Raw genomic sequence first — 15,310 nt, forward strand, 5'->3', positions numbered from 1 at the left:
TGGGCCCCCTCCCCTAAGAAATCCTGGATCCGCGCCTGCCTTTCCCCCCTTCATTCAAACATGATCATTATCATCACTATCATCAATGTATTTCACTGGTAGAAGAGGTTTATCATCACTTTCAAGCAAAGGCAACAGGAATGGATAAAAAGTACGGGATAATATTCGATCATTCCCCCTCTATTGCACTGGCGTTACATTATGCTCAGCGCATGAATATGGTTTCTTCATCGAGCTGCCGATTTAGAAAATCTCCGCAGCGCGCGGGACTACTTCCTCAATGACAACAACATACAGTACAGTACATGTATAATAACATGCGTATAATTACAGAACGTGTACGTATTTTACATACACAACTTTATTGCGGAAATTATCATTGTGATAACCGTACCCCGTACATTTCCAGTGGTTTCCAGTTAAAATTATCATTAGTTTGTGATCGTTTATTTAGTATTTTATATACCGTTCGATCTAGAAATTCTGTATTTCTAGATGGTGTAGGCCATTTCCTTGCTTGTGACGTGACTTTTGAGCAATAATCATGAGAACAAGGTGGGGAACACCGAGTGCTCCGGCATGTTGTTTATGTTTGGACGTGAGAACGGGATCTATACTCATCGGATTATGGCACTTGGTAAGTTCATTTCACATCAAAGACAATATATAATAGGGTCTATTGTCTAGACCTAGATATGATGAACCTTTATTTTATTGAAAAGATGTGCTGAAGAGAATAACATTTATTTCACGTGGAGCTACTGATATATACAAGTATTTCACTGCTAATTTGTTCACAAATATTTTGGCATTATCCATGTTGCATACGTAGAGAGAGAGAGAGAGAGAGAGGAGAGAGAGAGAGAGAGAGAGAGGGAGAGGGAGAGAGGGAGAGGGAGGGAGGGAGGGAGGGAGGGAGGGAGGGAGGGAGGGAGGAGGGAGGGAGGGAGGGAGGGAGGGGCGCATGTGAACTGTGATTAATGTTTGGAAATGACGGAATGCCAAGTTGCCAACCAATAACCAGTTCACAAGAACAATCCCATCGACATGAATATGATTATGAATTTATTTAGGCATGACATTTTGATAATTTTATGATAGTCCTGAAGTTCGACCATTCGTTATGATTATAAGAAGTGAGACTCCGGACCATTTAAAGTGGATTTTGAATTTTGTGTGCGGTACTGCCTACTGCCAAACAGATATTAGGGGTGCCGAAGTCTGCTGCTGATGAGATTGTCTACCTGCTCACCAACCTCTTGCCAGTCTCAGTGCAAATTGATCTTGGTAGGCTCTTGCTTTTAGGTCAACTCATCAAGCTTGATCACAGCCGTTTTGAATTCAGAACATTCCTAGATGCCCTCAAAAACGCATACACCCTCAATACTGGTCCTTCAAGAGGCATTGAGGAAGTATGATCTTCCAGACCTCCAAAGCCTCGTCTCGAACCCACCCCTCTACTCAACATGGAAAAGGATGATCAACTACAAAGTCATCCTGGTGGTAAAACACAATACTCTACAAGGAATCCACTCTAAGTCCTCTCTCAAGTTTTGGATAAATATCACTCTACCCTCTGCAAATCTCCTATATCCAAAGATTGCATCATCTCCTCCCATCCGAAGAGCTCTTATACATTATAGTGAGAGCCCAATTACTCACATGCACCTTACTTGACACAATGCCGTCTTTTCACGCTTAAGAAATCGCCTATCTCTACATGCCCCCTTTGTAAAACCAACGATGAGACAGTGGAGCACTTTGTTGGAGTCTGCTCATGCCTGGCTCATCTCCGTCAGGATTTCATCAGCAAAGTCAAGGAATGCCTCGTGGATTATCCCATCTGTCTAAACCTATATGTTGTTGATGACCCACAGCAATTTACTCCTGCTACTCTGTTACCCCCGCATCCATGCTTGCCTTCCGAAATTCATAATAACTTACTTCTACTATCGCTCTTTTTCCTACACAAAATTGATGCTTCTCGTTCTAAGACTCTCCAAAGCTCCTAACGGTCGGATTATAAAACATTTACTTTATTTGGACTCCAGGAATCTCCAAAACAGTGGAGGGATCAACTAAGAAGAAGAAGGTGTACTTTTTGGTACTTGGTACTTTGTCTGTTGGTCCTCCAAAATAGTCATCTGAGTTTTACCTGGAGGTGCGGATAGGGTCACTTTAGGGTGGATTAATTGTAGATTGGGGGGGGGGGGGGCGTCAAGGTTATTTTGAATTTAACAGGGTGAGTGTGCCAGTGTGGGCAATATAATAAAGGTAGTCTACACTGTAAAGACCAGTATTGGAAATGCCCCAATTTCAAAAAATGAAATGGAAGCTCTTTATTACCAATCATGTGAAAGAATATGTTTTGACTAATACATGTTATGATAACAAATTTGCCGGGAAACCGCCTAGTAATTGATATATTTGGTAAATTAGTTTATCTATTGGTGTGTGAGAGATAAATGCATGTGTCGCGCACGTGTGCGTAGTCCCATATACATCTTTCTGTGTACAGTGCTTGTAACTTTACGAAGACTGGACCAAATCTCTTATCATTTTGATGATTCCAGAACCTTGCAGTATGCTAGATGGTCAACCTTTTCTGATCGATTCCACACTGTTTCTTTCACAATGCAATCGCATGACCATAACTGGTCTTTATCTTTAAGCTGGTTCCAATTGTTATTGTTATTCAAGACCTCTTACTCTTACAGTTACACGGTACTTACATGTACAGTGTACATGCAGATCTATGTGTCGTTTACTCTATTCCTAACTTTCTCCTTCCCCCATTTACAATTATTATTCTTCATTAATGTCAATTATAATTTAGCATGAATATTAGTGATATGATTTTAATTAATTAATTCTCTCTTCTTCAACTCTCACCAGATGGGTCAAATGTTCGCCATGCTCCTGATCGCATCCATGATCATGAGGGGAGGCGACAACGCAATGAACATCGACTTGGATGAACAGGACCCACCACAAACGCCACTCAGTCTTAACAGTCAGCATGATGCATGTGAGTTACATGTACGGATGATGTACCGGGGAAATACATTGGTCCTAATTCATAGAGATGGTTTTAATCTGAATTATATTCTGAGTAGCTGATTTACCCTGGGGCCTGGGCTGCCAAAAGGGGGAACATAAGACATGTATTAAAAACGGCTGATATGAGTCATTAAAAAAAACCCTTTGTTTTGCCATCTCTTTTAAAAAACCTGAAGAAGTATTTTGTTAGCCTATACCTTTCAAAAATGGTTACTGAAGAAGTGAAGAGAAAGGAGAAATTAATATTGTTCATCTGCAACACGTGGATCTACATGTACAAGTACATTGGCAGGTATTTGGCCTTGCCTGCCCAAAATGAATTGCTGTACCGGTAGTTTAGGTTGACTACATGTACATGAACATGTACAGAGTTGTATTTTGATTGTATCATTATATTACCAAACAAATAGCAACACCTGTGCTTCAACCAACTCAAGGGTGCATGAAAATCAATCCCAGAAGTACCAACAGATGTTCATCACAAAGTGTTTACTTGTGCAGTGTACATGTAATTCTTTCCATTTTCACCGAACACAGAGCAATTATGTAGATCAGACAGGAATGTACCCGGTACACCACTATTTGTACTTACCGGTAAACAAGTGGTTACAAAAAAAAATGTCATTTATAGATGAAGCAAAGTACATGGGAGGATTGGTGGGGTTTGGAAGATGAAGTGTAATGGGAATAGCACCTTGAACTCTTGTACCCACCCCCCCCTTCACCAGGCCTCTATACATGGTATATGAAGTGGCTTATTTTTTATTATTACTTTAATTTCTTGTGCTTTTGTTATGTTATTGCAAAGATTCATGTCATTCATAATACAGGCACTTTCTAATGTTAAGCTCTGTCATGTTATCTATTGGATTATATAAATATTGGAAGAAAAATTTGTCGCTGCAAACGATCCAGATCCCAAACCATTCTCACTTCTCATGAAGTGTTACCAGACACAGAAATATATATCGAGTGCCTCCTTCTTCAATGTTGTCATATTTTGCTTCATTGTTTGTTTTTTTGTTGTTGGGGGGGGGGGGGGGGGGGTGGTGGTACATAACATGTACATGTACACAAACTACACATGTACTGCATCATACGTGTGCATGTACATGTAAATGTAAACTTAAAAGTTAAATTTCCACATTTTAACAAATTTCCACAACCAACTCAGTGATTCACACGTCTTACGATTTTCATTTTTCACTTTGACTCTGTCTTCAGCCGACTACTGTGTTGGCCTGGTCATTGTCTTCTGTTTCCTCCTCATCACCACCATGATGATGAAGGGCATCATCCAGTACCGGTCCGGTTACATCCTCCCATTCTTCTGCCTCCAGCTCTTTGATTTCTTCATCACGTTCCTCACCTGCATCGGAGTCATGTCCTACTACCCAGACTTTGACTACGAGGATAGCCCCAAGTTCCCCTACAACCAGGCAAGTACCAAACTTAAAACCCCACTGCACTACTTATAGCTATTTGCGCCCTCTACATAGCAAACATTGCCTAATCGGTGCCTGTTGGTCCCCCATGATCCCCTTTTTCTTATGTAAATTGAGAGCTGATTTGATGAGATAACCACCTGTCAGTGACCTTGCAAGGAGGTCTAATCCCCCCTGGCCAAACTAGTACAGATGGGCTTTAACCAAAGCAAACATGAGAGTGAGATGTCAGTTGAAAAAAGTCTTTTTTTTTTATGTTCATTTTTATTCATTTTGCAAATATGATCGACTCTACTATGCTTCCTACATCTATAGGACCTTAAAAAATAGGAAGCAAGAAATTACTGTTATTTATTGTTGTTGGGAATAGCAGTTTGCTTATTCTTATACATCACATACATATATTTTACTGATCCAATAATATAAGAGGAACTTACATGTAGGAATGATATAAAATCTGAATTGATTTTTTTTTAAGAGCACAGTTTTCTTTTGATCTTGATGTTGTCACACTGAATCCCTTTATACTACATGTATTTAGAAAGTAGGAAATTAGGAATGGAGGGTACTTATTTTGAAAGTCCTTTCTTTCATCACATTATGCATGAAAATTTTTCAGTATAATACCCCCCCCCAAAAAAAAAAAAAAAAAAAATTGGGAGAAAAATGATTGTGTATTGTTTCCACACAAACTAATCCTAATAATTTACTCTTCTGTATTTAAATACATGTAGAAAAAAATAAAAAGAGGTGATGTACAGTAGATATGCCAAAATATTTCTTGGAGATACAATGTAAATTGCACTTCAGTAGGTTATGGTACTTATCTTGCTGCTTTTATAAACACCTTGAATTTGCGGCATTTTATGTTACATGTAACTATCACTTTAGTTAAATTATGGTACCTTTTCAAGTTCTAACATTTCAGCTTGCCTTTCATCTTTATATTTGACTACAGGAATTCATGCACTGGAAGGAGAACCTACCCGTCAGCAAGTATGACATTGAATCACCCGTCTTTACATTCATCGCTCTGGCACTATTCCTGGGGATTATGTTATTTAAGGTGAGCATCCATTATTAGAATATTCATAAGACAGTTTACATGTAGGTAAATGAAAATATGATAATGTGTAAGACCACAGGGAAATATATTCTAGTTCAGAAGGGATCCGGTAACTTTGTCTTAGATCCTTTTTAAAAAATCCTTGATTTAGCTCATGCTGCAATGATAATTACATGTATAAACCTTTAGGTCAATCAGGGACCCCATGACTTTTACAAGCCGATCGCCTGATGTCTGATTACCAAGATATTTATGATTGAAAATCGAAATCAAATTTTGCGTTTGCCAAACAGTTTTCATAGCACTACTGTCTATTGGGGAAAAACAAGCATGGTAAAACCGGTCACTCTAAGGTTTTCACTTTATTGAGGCACTTCTCGATCAGTTTGAAGCGCAATTTTTTAGGGCTTCAATATTACACCATATCACAGACACTGATATCATGTAGGGCCGTGCATCTCGGATTTAATATTGTTAAACAATCCCTTTAATATTAGCAGATTACATGGAAATAGACATTTTGTTCAGTTGTTCTAACAATTATTTATACAGGCTAATCACTTTGATCTGTTATGTACTGCCAGCAAACATTCTAGTTATGTGTGAAGCCTGTGTAAAGTAAGTATTTGAACCGTCATCTATCTTATTTAGGGAAGGTCGAGAGAATATAATTATCCCTTTTCATTAATGAAAACAAATAAGATGTGGCAGCTGATATTTTGTACAGGACTATTGAATTTGACCTACATGTGTATGTTTAATCTTATTTTATAATCTAGATTTTCTGATTAAAGCCATGCACATTTCTCTAAATTGTTTTTGCTCAGAGATTTAATCATTGCAATCTTATTTCTTTGGGGGACAGTTTTGCTAGAGATACCATTGTGGCTATCCATGTATTTATCTCTCACTATGTCGAAAGTTGTAATTTGAGAGATCATGACATATTGTGTAAAACGAGAACTCAAGAAGGTGTATTCTTTTCATTAAAAAAAAAATAAAAAAAATATATAGGCACAGCAAGATATTGTTTAAGCTCACTGTGTCACTAAACCATATTTATTAGGAGTTAATGAGCTTAACCTCTCAGACTAAATTTACAAATGTATAATGAGCTTAATTTTTGATCAAGTCCCCAAAATACTCAATTTTTTTTCTCCTTCATTTCTGCCTCTAAAAAGATGATCGATTTTCACCACTTCATAGTGATTTATAGTGAATCGCTGACCAATTGTTTTCTAATTTTTTTTTAAAATTCTTCTGATTTAATGTCACTAGAGGCTGATATTATGCTAAAAAGTAAAAACCATGTCATGTACAAGGCAACATATTTGCCCCTGACTCTCAAAATGATATTACTGCCCTGTTTGCTGTCAGCAGACGATATTGCCATACTACATTCACAATGTATTTGTAATTCCTTAATGAGGAATGCAAGGGGGTACTGACATCAGTTTTTAATATAATGGCACTTAAATCCTGACATAAATTTGAGTGACAGGAAGTTAGTAATTTAATTATCAGATCATCAGACTGCATAGATCTAGTGCTTATGAATGGGAAATGCTATTGTGGCTGTTTGATGCACCCATTGAAACCATACTGTATACTGCATAGTCACATTGTAGTAAATTTGAGTACCGGGTAGTTTTATGAATATGTGTGAATATATGAATAAAGCAGTTATACTGTGCCAGAATGTAAAAGAATTTGTCAAAGCAGTTTGGCATGACAGAAGGATGATCACCTTTTTTAATAATAGATTTTTGGTGATGTTCACTCATTGCCAGTAATTACTGTATGCAATCTGATCATAAAATCAGCTTTTTTCATTCTAGATTCATAAATGACCATCAAAATGGCCATTAACTGGTACAAGTCCAAGATTATTGCCCAATTATGATGCAATGATGTACATAATGACAATGACATTATCCACTCCTGATATTGATGTACAATGTACATGAACAAGGTACATGCACAGTAGTACAGTATCCGAATGTACAGGGTCCAGATCAATGAATAAATGGTTATGGCCTTGCCCTGTCCAACCTTATCATATTGATATTTCATTTAACCTGAATTGATTTTATGTTTGTGTCTCTCCCTCTCTCTCTCTCTCTCTCTCTGTCTCTCCGTGTCTCTCTATATCTCTCCGTCTCTCCTTGCCTCTCTCTGTCTCTCCTTGCCTCTCTCTCTCTCTCTCTCTCTCTCTATGTCTCTCTGTATCTCTGTCTCTCTCTCTCTGCCTCTCCTTGCCTCTCTCTCTCTCTGTCTCTCCATGTCTCTCTGTATCTCTCTCTCCTTGCCTCTCTCTCTTTATCTCTCTCTCTGTCTGTCTTTCCGTCTCTGTCTGTCTTCCCCTCTCTCTCTTTCTCTCTCCAACTGTACTAAATCTTCCTGTATGTAGTTCTACTGCATTGCATGTATCTGGGCCTGCTACAAACACACTGCAAGTATGGAGCTGAAGGAAATTGGTCAGTGTCCTGACACAGAGGTAAATATCTTTCAAACTTTCGTAATGTAGAATTATTCATGTGGATTAAAATTGGGAAAATCAATCATCTTTCTGCCCCTTGATAAAAGATGCCATTCTGCCACGAAATTGAACCACTGAAATTTGAATTAGAATTAGAAGAAAAACAAACTGGTAATATGGTCGGTCATACTTGTAAATTGATATTCAGACGTGCAAGAAACCTTTTGGGGGGGGGGGGGGACGTTTCACAAAACTTGTCATCGGTGACATATGACAGTGTTTGTGATAAGCTACTGAAATCCTTGCTTCTGATTGGTTACCAGCCGATTTGTAAGTGATTTTTTTCATTTGTCATTGAAAAAATGCTTTGTTAAACGGGTCCCTGATGTTTCATTTGGCTATGAATTATTTCTTCAGGATATAGTAGTGGATGCCAATATGTCAACTAGAAAATGCATTTCATTGTAAAATCAAAAATTGCAGTTAATTAGTGAAGAAGAAAATATATTAGTATTTTTTTTCTCAAATAAGCATCGCCTTGCATATATACACTTGTGATCGTAAATGATGAAAATAGGGGGAATACGATTCAATAATTTGCTTTTCATTTTCAATTTCCAGGCACTCCTTCCATCTTATGACGAAGCAATCAAAATAAAGATAGACAAGCCTCCACCACCACCAGCCTACCAGGAATAGGCAACATCAACAACACCTACCACTAGAGCAACCACACCTACCATTAGAGCAACCACACCTACCACTAGAGCAACAACACCTACCACTGGCAACAATCAAGCTCTTGATGTAGTAAAAAAAAATATGAAAAAAGTAAAAAAAAAGAAAGAATCCAAGGAAATCTTTCATATTTGGCGAAAAATAGGATACTAATGTCTAAAAAATTATAATCAAATTAATCATGTCTGATAAGAATAAAGAAAAATTGGGGGAAAATAATGATTATCTTTCATCCCATGTTAAAGCAGGTTTTCATGCATGAAATCAATGTAATAATAAAACAAATGCAAAAACACACCAACAAAAGAAAGGCTTTAGCTGGTAGGAAACTGCAAATTGCAAACAGATTCAGCTGTGAAACTAATAATAAATATGTAACAAATGCCTAACAACTGTATATTACTCGGATTGTATAGCGAGAGTAGATGTTGCTAAGATGTCATTCTAATTATATGTAAAAGGGTGAAACTTGCATTTTCTGAATAGAAGTTGAAACTGTACCCTCTTTTTTCAGAGTGGGGGGGGGGGGGGGGGGAATGTCTAATTAATGAAAACAGAGAGCTAAGTTGCTCGAAGAAGATAACAAAATTTGAGTTCATGCTTGAAGTGCATTTGGAAAACAATTGTGTTGATACTGCTATGGTACAAAATAAATGATTGATTAAGGAAAAAAAAAAAGGGTATTTGACTTCATTTTCAATCACAGGATTTTTTTCTTCTCGAAATCAATGGAATTGTCACATGTGTAAGAGTATCACCATAAAACAGATTTTGAAACTGATTAAATCCAATATAAAGGTCTGAAGCCTACAAATGCATGATTTTAGTAAGAGTTTCAACTTCTATTCAGACACTTGATTAGACCTATAAATTGATTTATATATTATTTGTAATTTATTGTTTAAGAGTTATATGATATGTCTTTGATATGTATTCCTTGTCTTCACAATTTTTTTTCTGATATTGGTAGCTGTTTTTTACAAGGGTGATATGCTTTTTACAGGAAATTAGGGTAATAAGTACTTAGTTTGCCTATGGAGTCAAAATATTGTGTACATCAAAAAGGTATTATGATATTGGTACTCATACTTTACTGATTATATTGCTGTGTGATTATTAATTGTTCCTATAAAAATCTCTTCTCATATACTGTATATGGAATATTCTTTTTAGATCTGTGTACCATCTAAAATTCCTCTGCACAGTAACGACAAGCAGCACATACATGTATTTCACATTGCACCGCAGATGAAATTAAGTGATTTGTACTTTAAAATGTCACCTGGACATCTATAATCAAACAATAACAAGTGTTGTTGCATGTACTTTATGTAAGAAATATCTAAAAGGGCTTTTTTTTACTAGCGATATAGTCTACATTTAGTTGCAATATACATGGCTCAATGATGTTGAATAGATTCGGCTTGTGTTTTTGTCAAATCATCATTTTGAAGTGATAAACCGACCGTTTGAAATTGTTTATAGATTTTCAATAACTTTGACAGAGCTACTCTAATATAATGGCAATGGATATGGGATTAGTGTGTTAAAGATAGAAAAAACTAATGTTATCTTGATACAAGCACGTTTTGTATAATTGTCCTATAGGTCACATTGTGTTTATCATGTAAGTAATTTTGATAGGTGCAGCAAAAAATGTTTAACTGGAAAAACGCTGACATGTAGGGAGAGGGGGGGGGGGGGGGGGGAAGGAACCAACATACAAAGAGTAGACAGACATTTATCATTCGAGAGGTGGAGTACATTGAAATGTATAGCTGTTCTTTTATCCCAGTACAAAAGGGGATACAATTGGTGAGGAGAGGAATGACTTTTTTGGGGGGGGGGGGGGGGGGGAATTGAAATGTCACTGAAATATGACCATGGTTCCATGCGCATACATCGTACCTGTGTAAAATGCAGTAAAAACGCTAGCAAACAATTGTTTGTTTTTTTCATTCTAAATTTTGCGCAAATTTTATTGTCACTTAATAAACATTTATCAATAATAACATTACCTTTCAATCATAGACATTTTGTGTTTCAGTTGTGTTTTGTCATACTTTTTTTTTAACATGTAGGTCAGTGAAAAAAATACAACGGGGGCTCGGGGCGAATTAGCCCCCGAAATGCCAAAAGAGCCCCCAATATTTGCAGAGTTCAATGCTAAATAAATTAAAGAGTGTTATTTTATTATTTTATTGCTACTTAATATATAGTAGCCCCCTAAATTTAAAGTATTTTTTCCATATTTGGTACACATCTCTCACAATATCAATTTTAAAAAAGGTATAGGAGTGGGGGCGGGGGGGAATGTTCACAGGAAGGATCTAGAATTATAGTCATCATTTTATACATAAAGAGTTTAGAGTACAAGACTTCAAATAATTATTTTCTGACTTTGTATTATTCCTGAGGAAGCAACAGAACATAAAGAAGTCTAGAATCTAGACCTTCTAGACCTATAGATCTAGTATTTCATTCATTTATTCTGGTCCAATGGAAACATATTTGATACACATTTATTACGACAAAAAAAACAAACAATAATAATTACATAAATAAAAAACGTAATTAAGCATCATTTTTTAGAGGTGGGGTAGGGGCCATCTCCTCCTTGACCAACTCGCTTAATTACCACTGAAGAATACAGATTTTAAAATAATGATTCAGAAGAACAAAACAAATATTAAAAGATGAAATAAATCAATTAAAAGTAAAAATTACATCCTTGCCAAATTAAATCTGATTAAAAACATAAATAGTATTGGGCAAAGTACGATTACCTCTTATTTCTTCTCCATATTTCAAAAAGGAAGGCGAGGGAGTCTGGATTGAAATTAAAAAATTGCATCTTAGTTTCTTGTCCAGATTTCAATTTTATTCAAGATAAATGATTTTGTTGCGATTAAATTTAAGGCATCAGCCTAGACCTATATAGGCCTAGATCTAGACCTAAATCTATCATCAACCATGATAGCTAGTCTAAAGTGGTTCAAATTTGACCCAAAAATTGCACAATTAGACTCAAGATCTAGACCTATATTCTGAATCGGGGCCAGACAGCGTTTTTTCCCCCTCAACCACGCCCCCCTCGAGTAAAAAAAAAAGAAAGAAAGAAGATGACTCGGGGGTAAAAAAAAAAAATGAAAAAAAAAGACATCCAACATCCCCCCCCCCCCTTTGAGTAACAAAACTGGAAACAAAATCGGGAAGAATAAAGAAAGGGGGGGGGGGGGAGGAAATAGTCGATTGAATGTGTAGATCTAGATCTAGATCTAGTAATATTACTCAAACTAAAGGCTCAAAAGAATGTTGAATTGCTTTCTGTATCGAGTGTAAAATGTGGAGACGTCGTTATTCTATTTGTCAGATTTCAACATAAAAAAAAAAACAGAACTTCAGACAGTCACGCAGCCCCTGGGCCCTAGAGAGAGGTCCATCTAGAATACTAGAACTTGGATCTAGATCTACTCGTCATCGTATAAAGAGACACTTCTAAATCTAAGTCGAGACTGGGCAAGCCAAGTCACAAGAGTTATTCTTTCGTTCTTTCTTGGAAATGTGGTGGCTCTGAGAAGAGCCGTTTGGTTTTGTTACAGCATGGCTGCACCGAGGATTTAACGGGAGGTGGGTGTACTTGGTCACGGCCTTGGTACCCTCAGACACGGCGTGCTTGGCCAGTTCTCCTGGGAGGAGAAGGCGAACAGCAGTCTGGATCTCGCGGCTGCTGATCGTGCTGCGTCGGTTGGCGCGAGTCAGACGGGAAGCCTCTCCGGCGATCCTCCCGAAGATATCATTGACGAAGCTGTTCATCACAGACATTCCACGGCTGGAGATGCCAGTGTCGGGGTGAACCTGCTTCAGCACTTTGTAGATGTAGATGCCGTAGCTCTCTCGGCGACGGCGGCGACGCCTGACGACATTCCTACGACGACCTCCCTTTCCAGCTCGCTTTGCTCCCTTGCCACCACGCTTGGGGCTAGCCTTGCGACTAGGGCTACCTCTGCGAGGGCTACCCTTCCTCGGGCTAGTCTTGGACGGACTTCTTGGCATTGTTGCGGTTAAGATGAAGCTGAATAGACAACTATGAGGTCAATGGAGAAAGTTTCGTATTTATTACATATGGTATGCAAATAAGGGATCGGATAATGCTCATGAGTTTCTTGCGCTGACCAATCACACGCTGATTATGACCTAGCGAAAACTTTGGACCAATCAGAGGATCTGGTTGGTTATGCAAACTAAGGACCGAACCGGCGAGCGCGTAGTTCAAGCCACGCCCAAATAGTGTACTGAACATGTATTTGCATAATACCGCAAGCGCGGTGAATTTGCATAAAACTGCTTCCAAGCTCGGTCCGTCCGATCCGTGCTTGTATTAACAGCGCTTGCTATTTTATTATCATGAAATTTTTTTGTCTTTGTCTCTTTTTTTTTAGAAGGGTGGGGGGAGGGGGTTCTTCTTCTTCTAATTCCTGACAAGTGCAGGCTTCATGAAATAAAGATTAACACGTCCAGGTTCTTTGGTTTGCTGTATGGGCAGAGTTACCAAAGCAACTGAGCGCACTAAAACACGATATACAACGAACGACCTCTAGAATTCGGCAATGTTACGTAGAAATGAAAAGCCGGGACAAAATAAATGTTGTATGACGTAATTCGAACAAGGGTGAAAAGGTTGGAAGGGACTTTCCCTTATTAAATATTAGTGCTCCTTGATCAGGGTCATTCGGAAAAGGTGCGATACGCCATTAATTAGGGTCCATTTCAGAAAAGGTGCAATACGCCATTAGGGTCCATTTCAGAGGTTGATGGACACGGTTGGGTAGCACCCGTGTAGAGTGACACCCCCCCCCCCCCCCCACGGGCTTATACCGTACCCGGACGCAAAGTATCAATATTAAAATGCAGCGCTAGGATGCCTCTGTTTAAAAAAAGACGCGTCCAGAACCTTGAACCATTTTGGTTTGAATTTTTAAGATCGGGTTTGATCGAGGCGCACTTTAAAGACCGTCACCACTACTGGGCAAGAAGGGATTAGAACCACACAGCGAGCCATCGAGGTCACCGTGACAGGTGGCTATCTCATTAACTCAGCTCTCATTTAACATAAGAAAAAGAGGATCATGGGGGACCAACAGGCACCGATTGGGGAAGTTTTCTATATAGAGGGGAGCAAGTAGCTACAAGTATGGCAATGTGCCTTTAAGGGAAACTAAGTTCTAGGATTTTCCTCCCTGTTGTTCAAGCTACATCATACAACATAATAATATTTTGTTTGTCCCAATAACATGACTCATTAGGCCCAGACTACGAGCAATGGCGGATCCAGGCAGTGGTGGATCCAGGGGGGGGGGGGGGGGGGGGGCCCTGGCGCTCAAGGGGGGGGGGGGGGGGGGGGCAAATTGAAATTTTTTTGAGGAAAAAAAAAAATGGGTCACTACCCCCACCCACCCCCCCCCCCCCCCCCCCCCCACCCCCCCCCCCCCCCCCCCCCCCCCCCCCCCCCCCCCCCCCCCCCCCCCCCCCCCCACCCCCCCCCCCCCCCCCCTCCCCTGAACCCCCCCCCCCCCCCCCGCCCCCCCCCCCCCCCCCCCCCCCCCCCCCCCCCCCCCCCCCCACCCCCACCCCCCCCCCCCCCCCCCCCCCCCCCCCCCCCCCCCCCCCCCCCCCCCCCCCCCCCCCCCCCCCCCCCCCCCCCCCCCCCCCCCCCCCCCCCCCCCCCCCCCCCCCCCCCCCCCCCCCCCCCCCCCCCCCCCCCCCCCCCCCCCCACTGGATCCGCGCCTGGATCCAGGATTCCTAAGGTAAACATTAACTCCCCCGTCCATTATTTTTCTTCAAGTTTTTTGTTCTTCTTTCCTGAATCTGCATGCCTCCAAGTTTCTTCTGACTTTGAAAGCCCTTCTCACCCTTTCACCCCACACTAGTCTTAGCCCCCACCCTACTCTCCTCTCTCTCTCTCTCTCTTTCTCACTCACCTACCCACTTTCTCTTTCTCCGGGGGGGGGGCGGATCAGAATATTATTGTATACTCATGACGCGTGACCACAGGTTTTCTAAACAATAGTAAACACATTTTATTCATCAATGATCATATTTATGAACACTTTCGAGTATTCCCCCCCCCTTACATTTTCTCGTATCTACCATGTAGACAAGCTTGACCCCCATATTCTCTAATCAAATTCTTAAACCTCTAGAAAAATATTACTTGCTAGAAATAACTATTGTTGAAATTAAAAGTCCAATTTATACAGTGTATGGAAAACAACAAGTCCAGGCAAGGTAAACCCTAAATGCATTCTAACAATTGTTTTCTGGTTGCGTTTGTAGGCCTACACAACAATAATATTTGAACCCCTTCACCCCCCCCCCCCCCGCCCCATTTCATATCTCGTTTTCTCTCTTTTTCCTCTCCCTCATTTTTAAGGAAATGATTGCTCATCTCTCTCTCTTTACCTGCTTTCTCTATAAACGTTTCTCTTCCGATCCATTTCTAAAAATAAAACTACTCCCGT

The 15,310-nt window shown here is 39.7% G+C and overlaps 2 protein-coding genes across 2 annotated transcripts; one reads left to right on the forward strand and one right to left on the reverse strand.

Annotated features, from left to right (window-relative positions):
• Positions 1-381: 381 nt before the first annotated feature.
• On the forward strand, positions 382-9,089 carry LOC100890040 (lysosomal-associated transmembrane protein 4A). The gene is made up of 6 exons (XM_030983248.1): positions 382-637; positions 2,896-3,028; positions 4,285-4,499; positions 5,464-5,571; positions 7,982-8,068; positions 8,672-9,089. Exons 1-6 carry the CDS (start codon positions 545-547, stop codon positions 8,747-8,749), a joined length of 714 nt encoding a protein of 237 aa, XP_030839108.1. The 5' UTR covers positions 382-544; the 3' UTR covers positions 8,750-9,089.
• A 3,288-nt stretch (positions 9,090-12,377) lies between these two features.
• Positions 12,378-12,867, reverse strand: LOC373351 (histone H2b-2). Its single transcript, NM_214556.2, is given in 2 exon segments — positions 12,378-12,420; positions 12,422-12,867. Coding segments are annotated over 2 exon segments (435 nt in total). The 5' UTR covers positions 12,845-12,867; the 3' UTR covers positions 12,378-12,408.
• Positions 12,868-15,310: the final 2,443 nt, after the last annotated feature.

The sequence above is a fragment of the Strongylocentrotus purpuratus genome, unplaced genomic scaffold (assembly GCF_000002235.5).
Source record: "Strongylocentrotus purpuratus isolate Spur 01 unplaced genomic scaffold, Spur_5.0 spur5_scaffold_13, whole genome shotgun sequence".
NCBI classification, from domain to species: domain Eukaryota; kingdom Metazoa; phylum Echinodermata; class Echinoidea; order Camarodonta; family Strongylocentrotidae; genus Strongylocentrotus; species Strongylocentrotus purpuratus.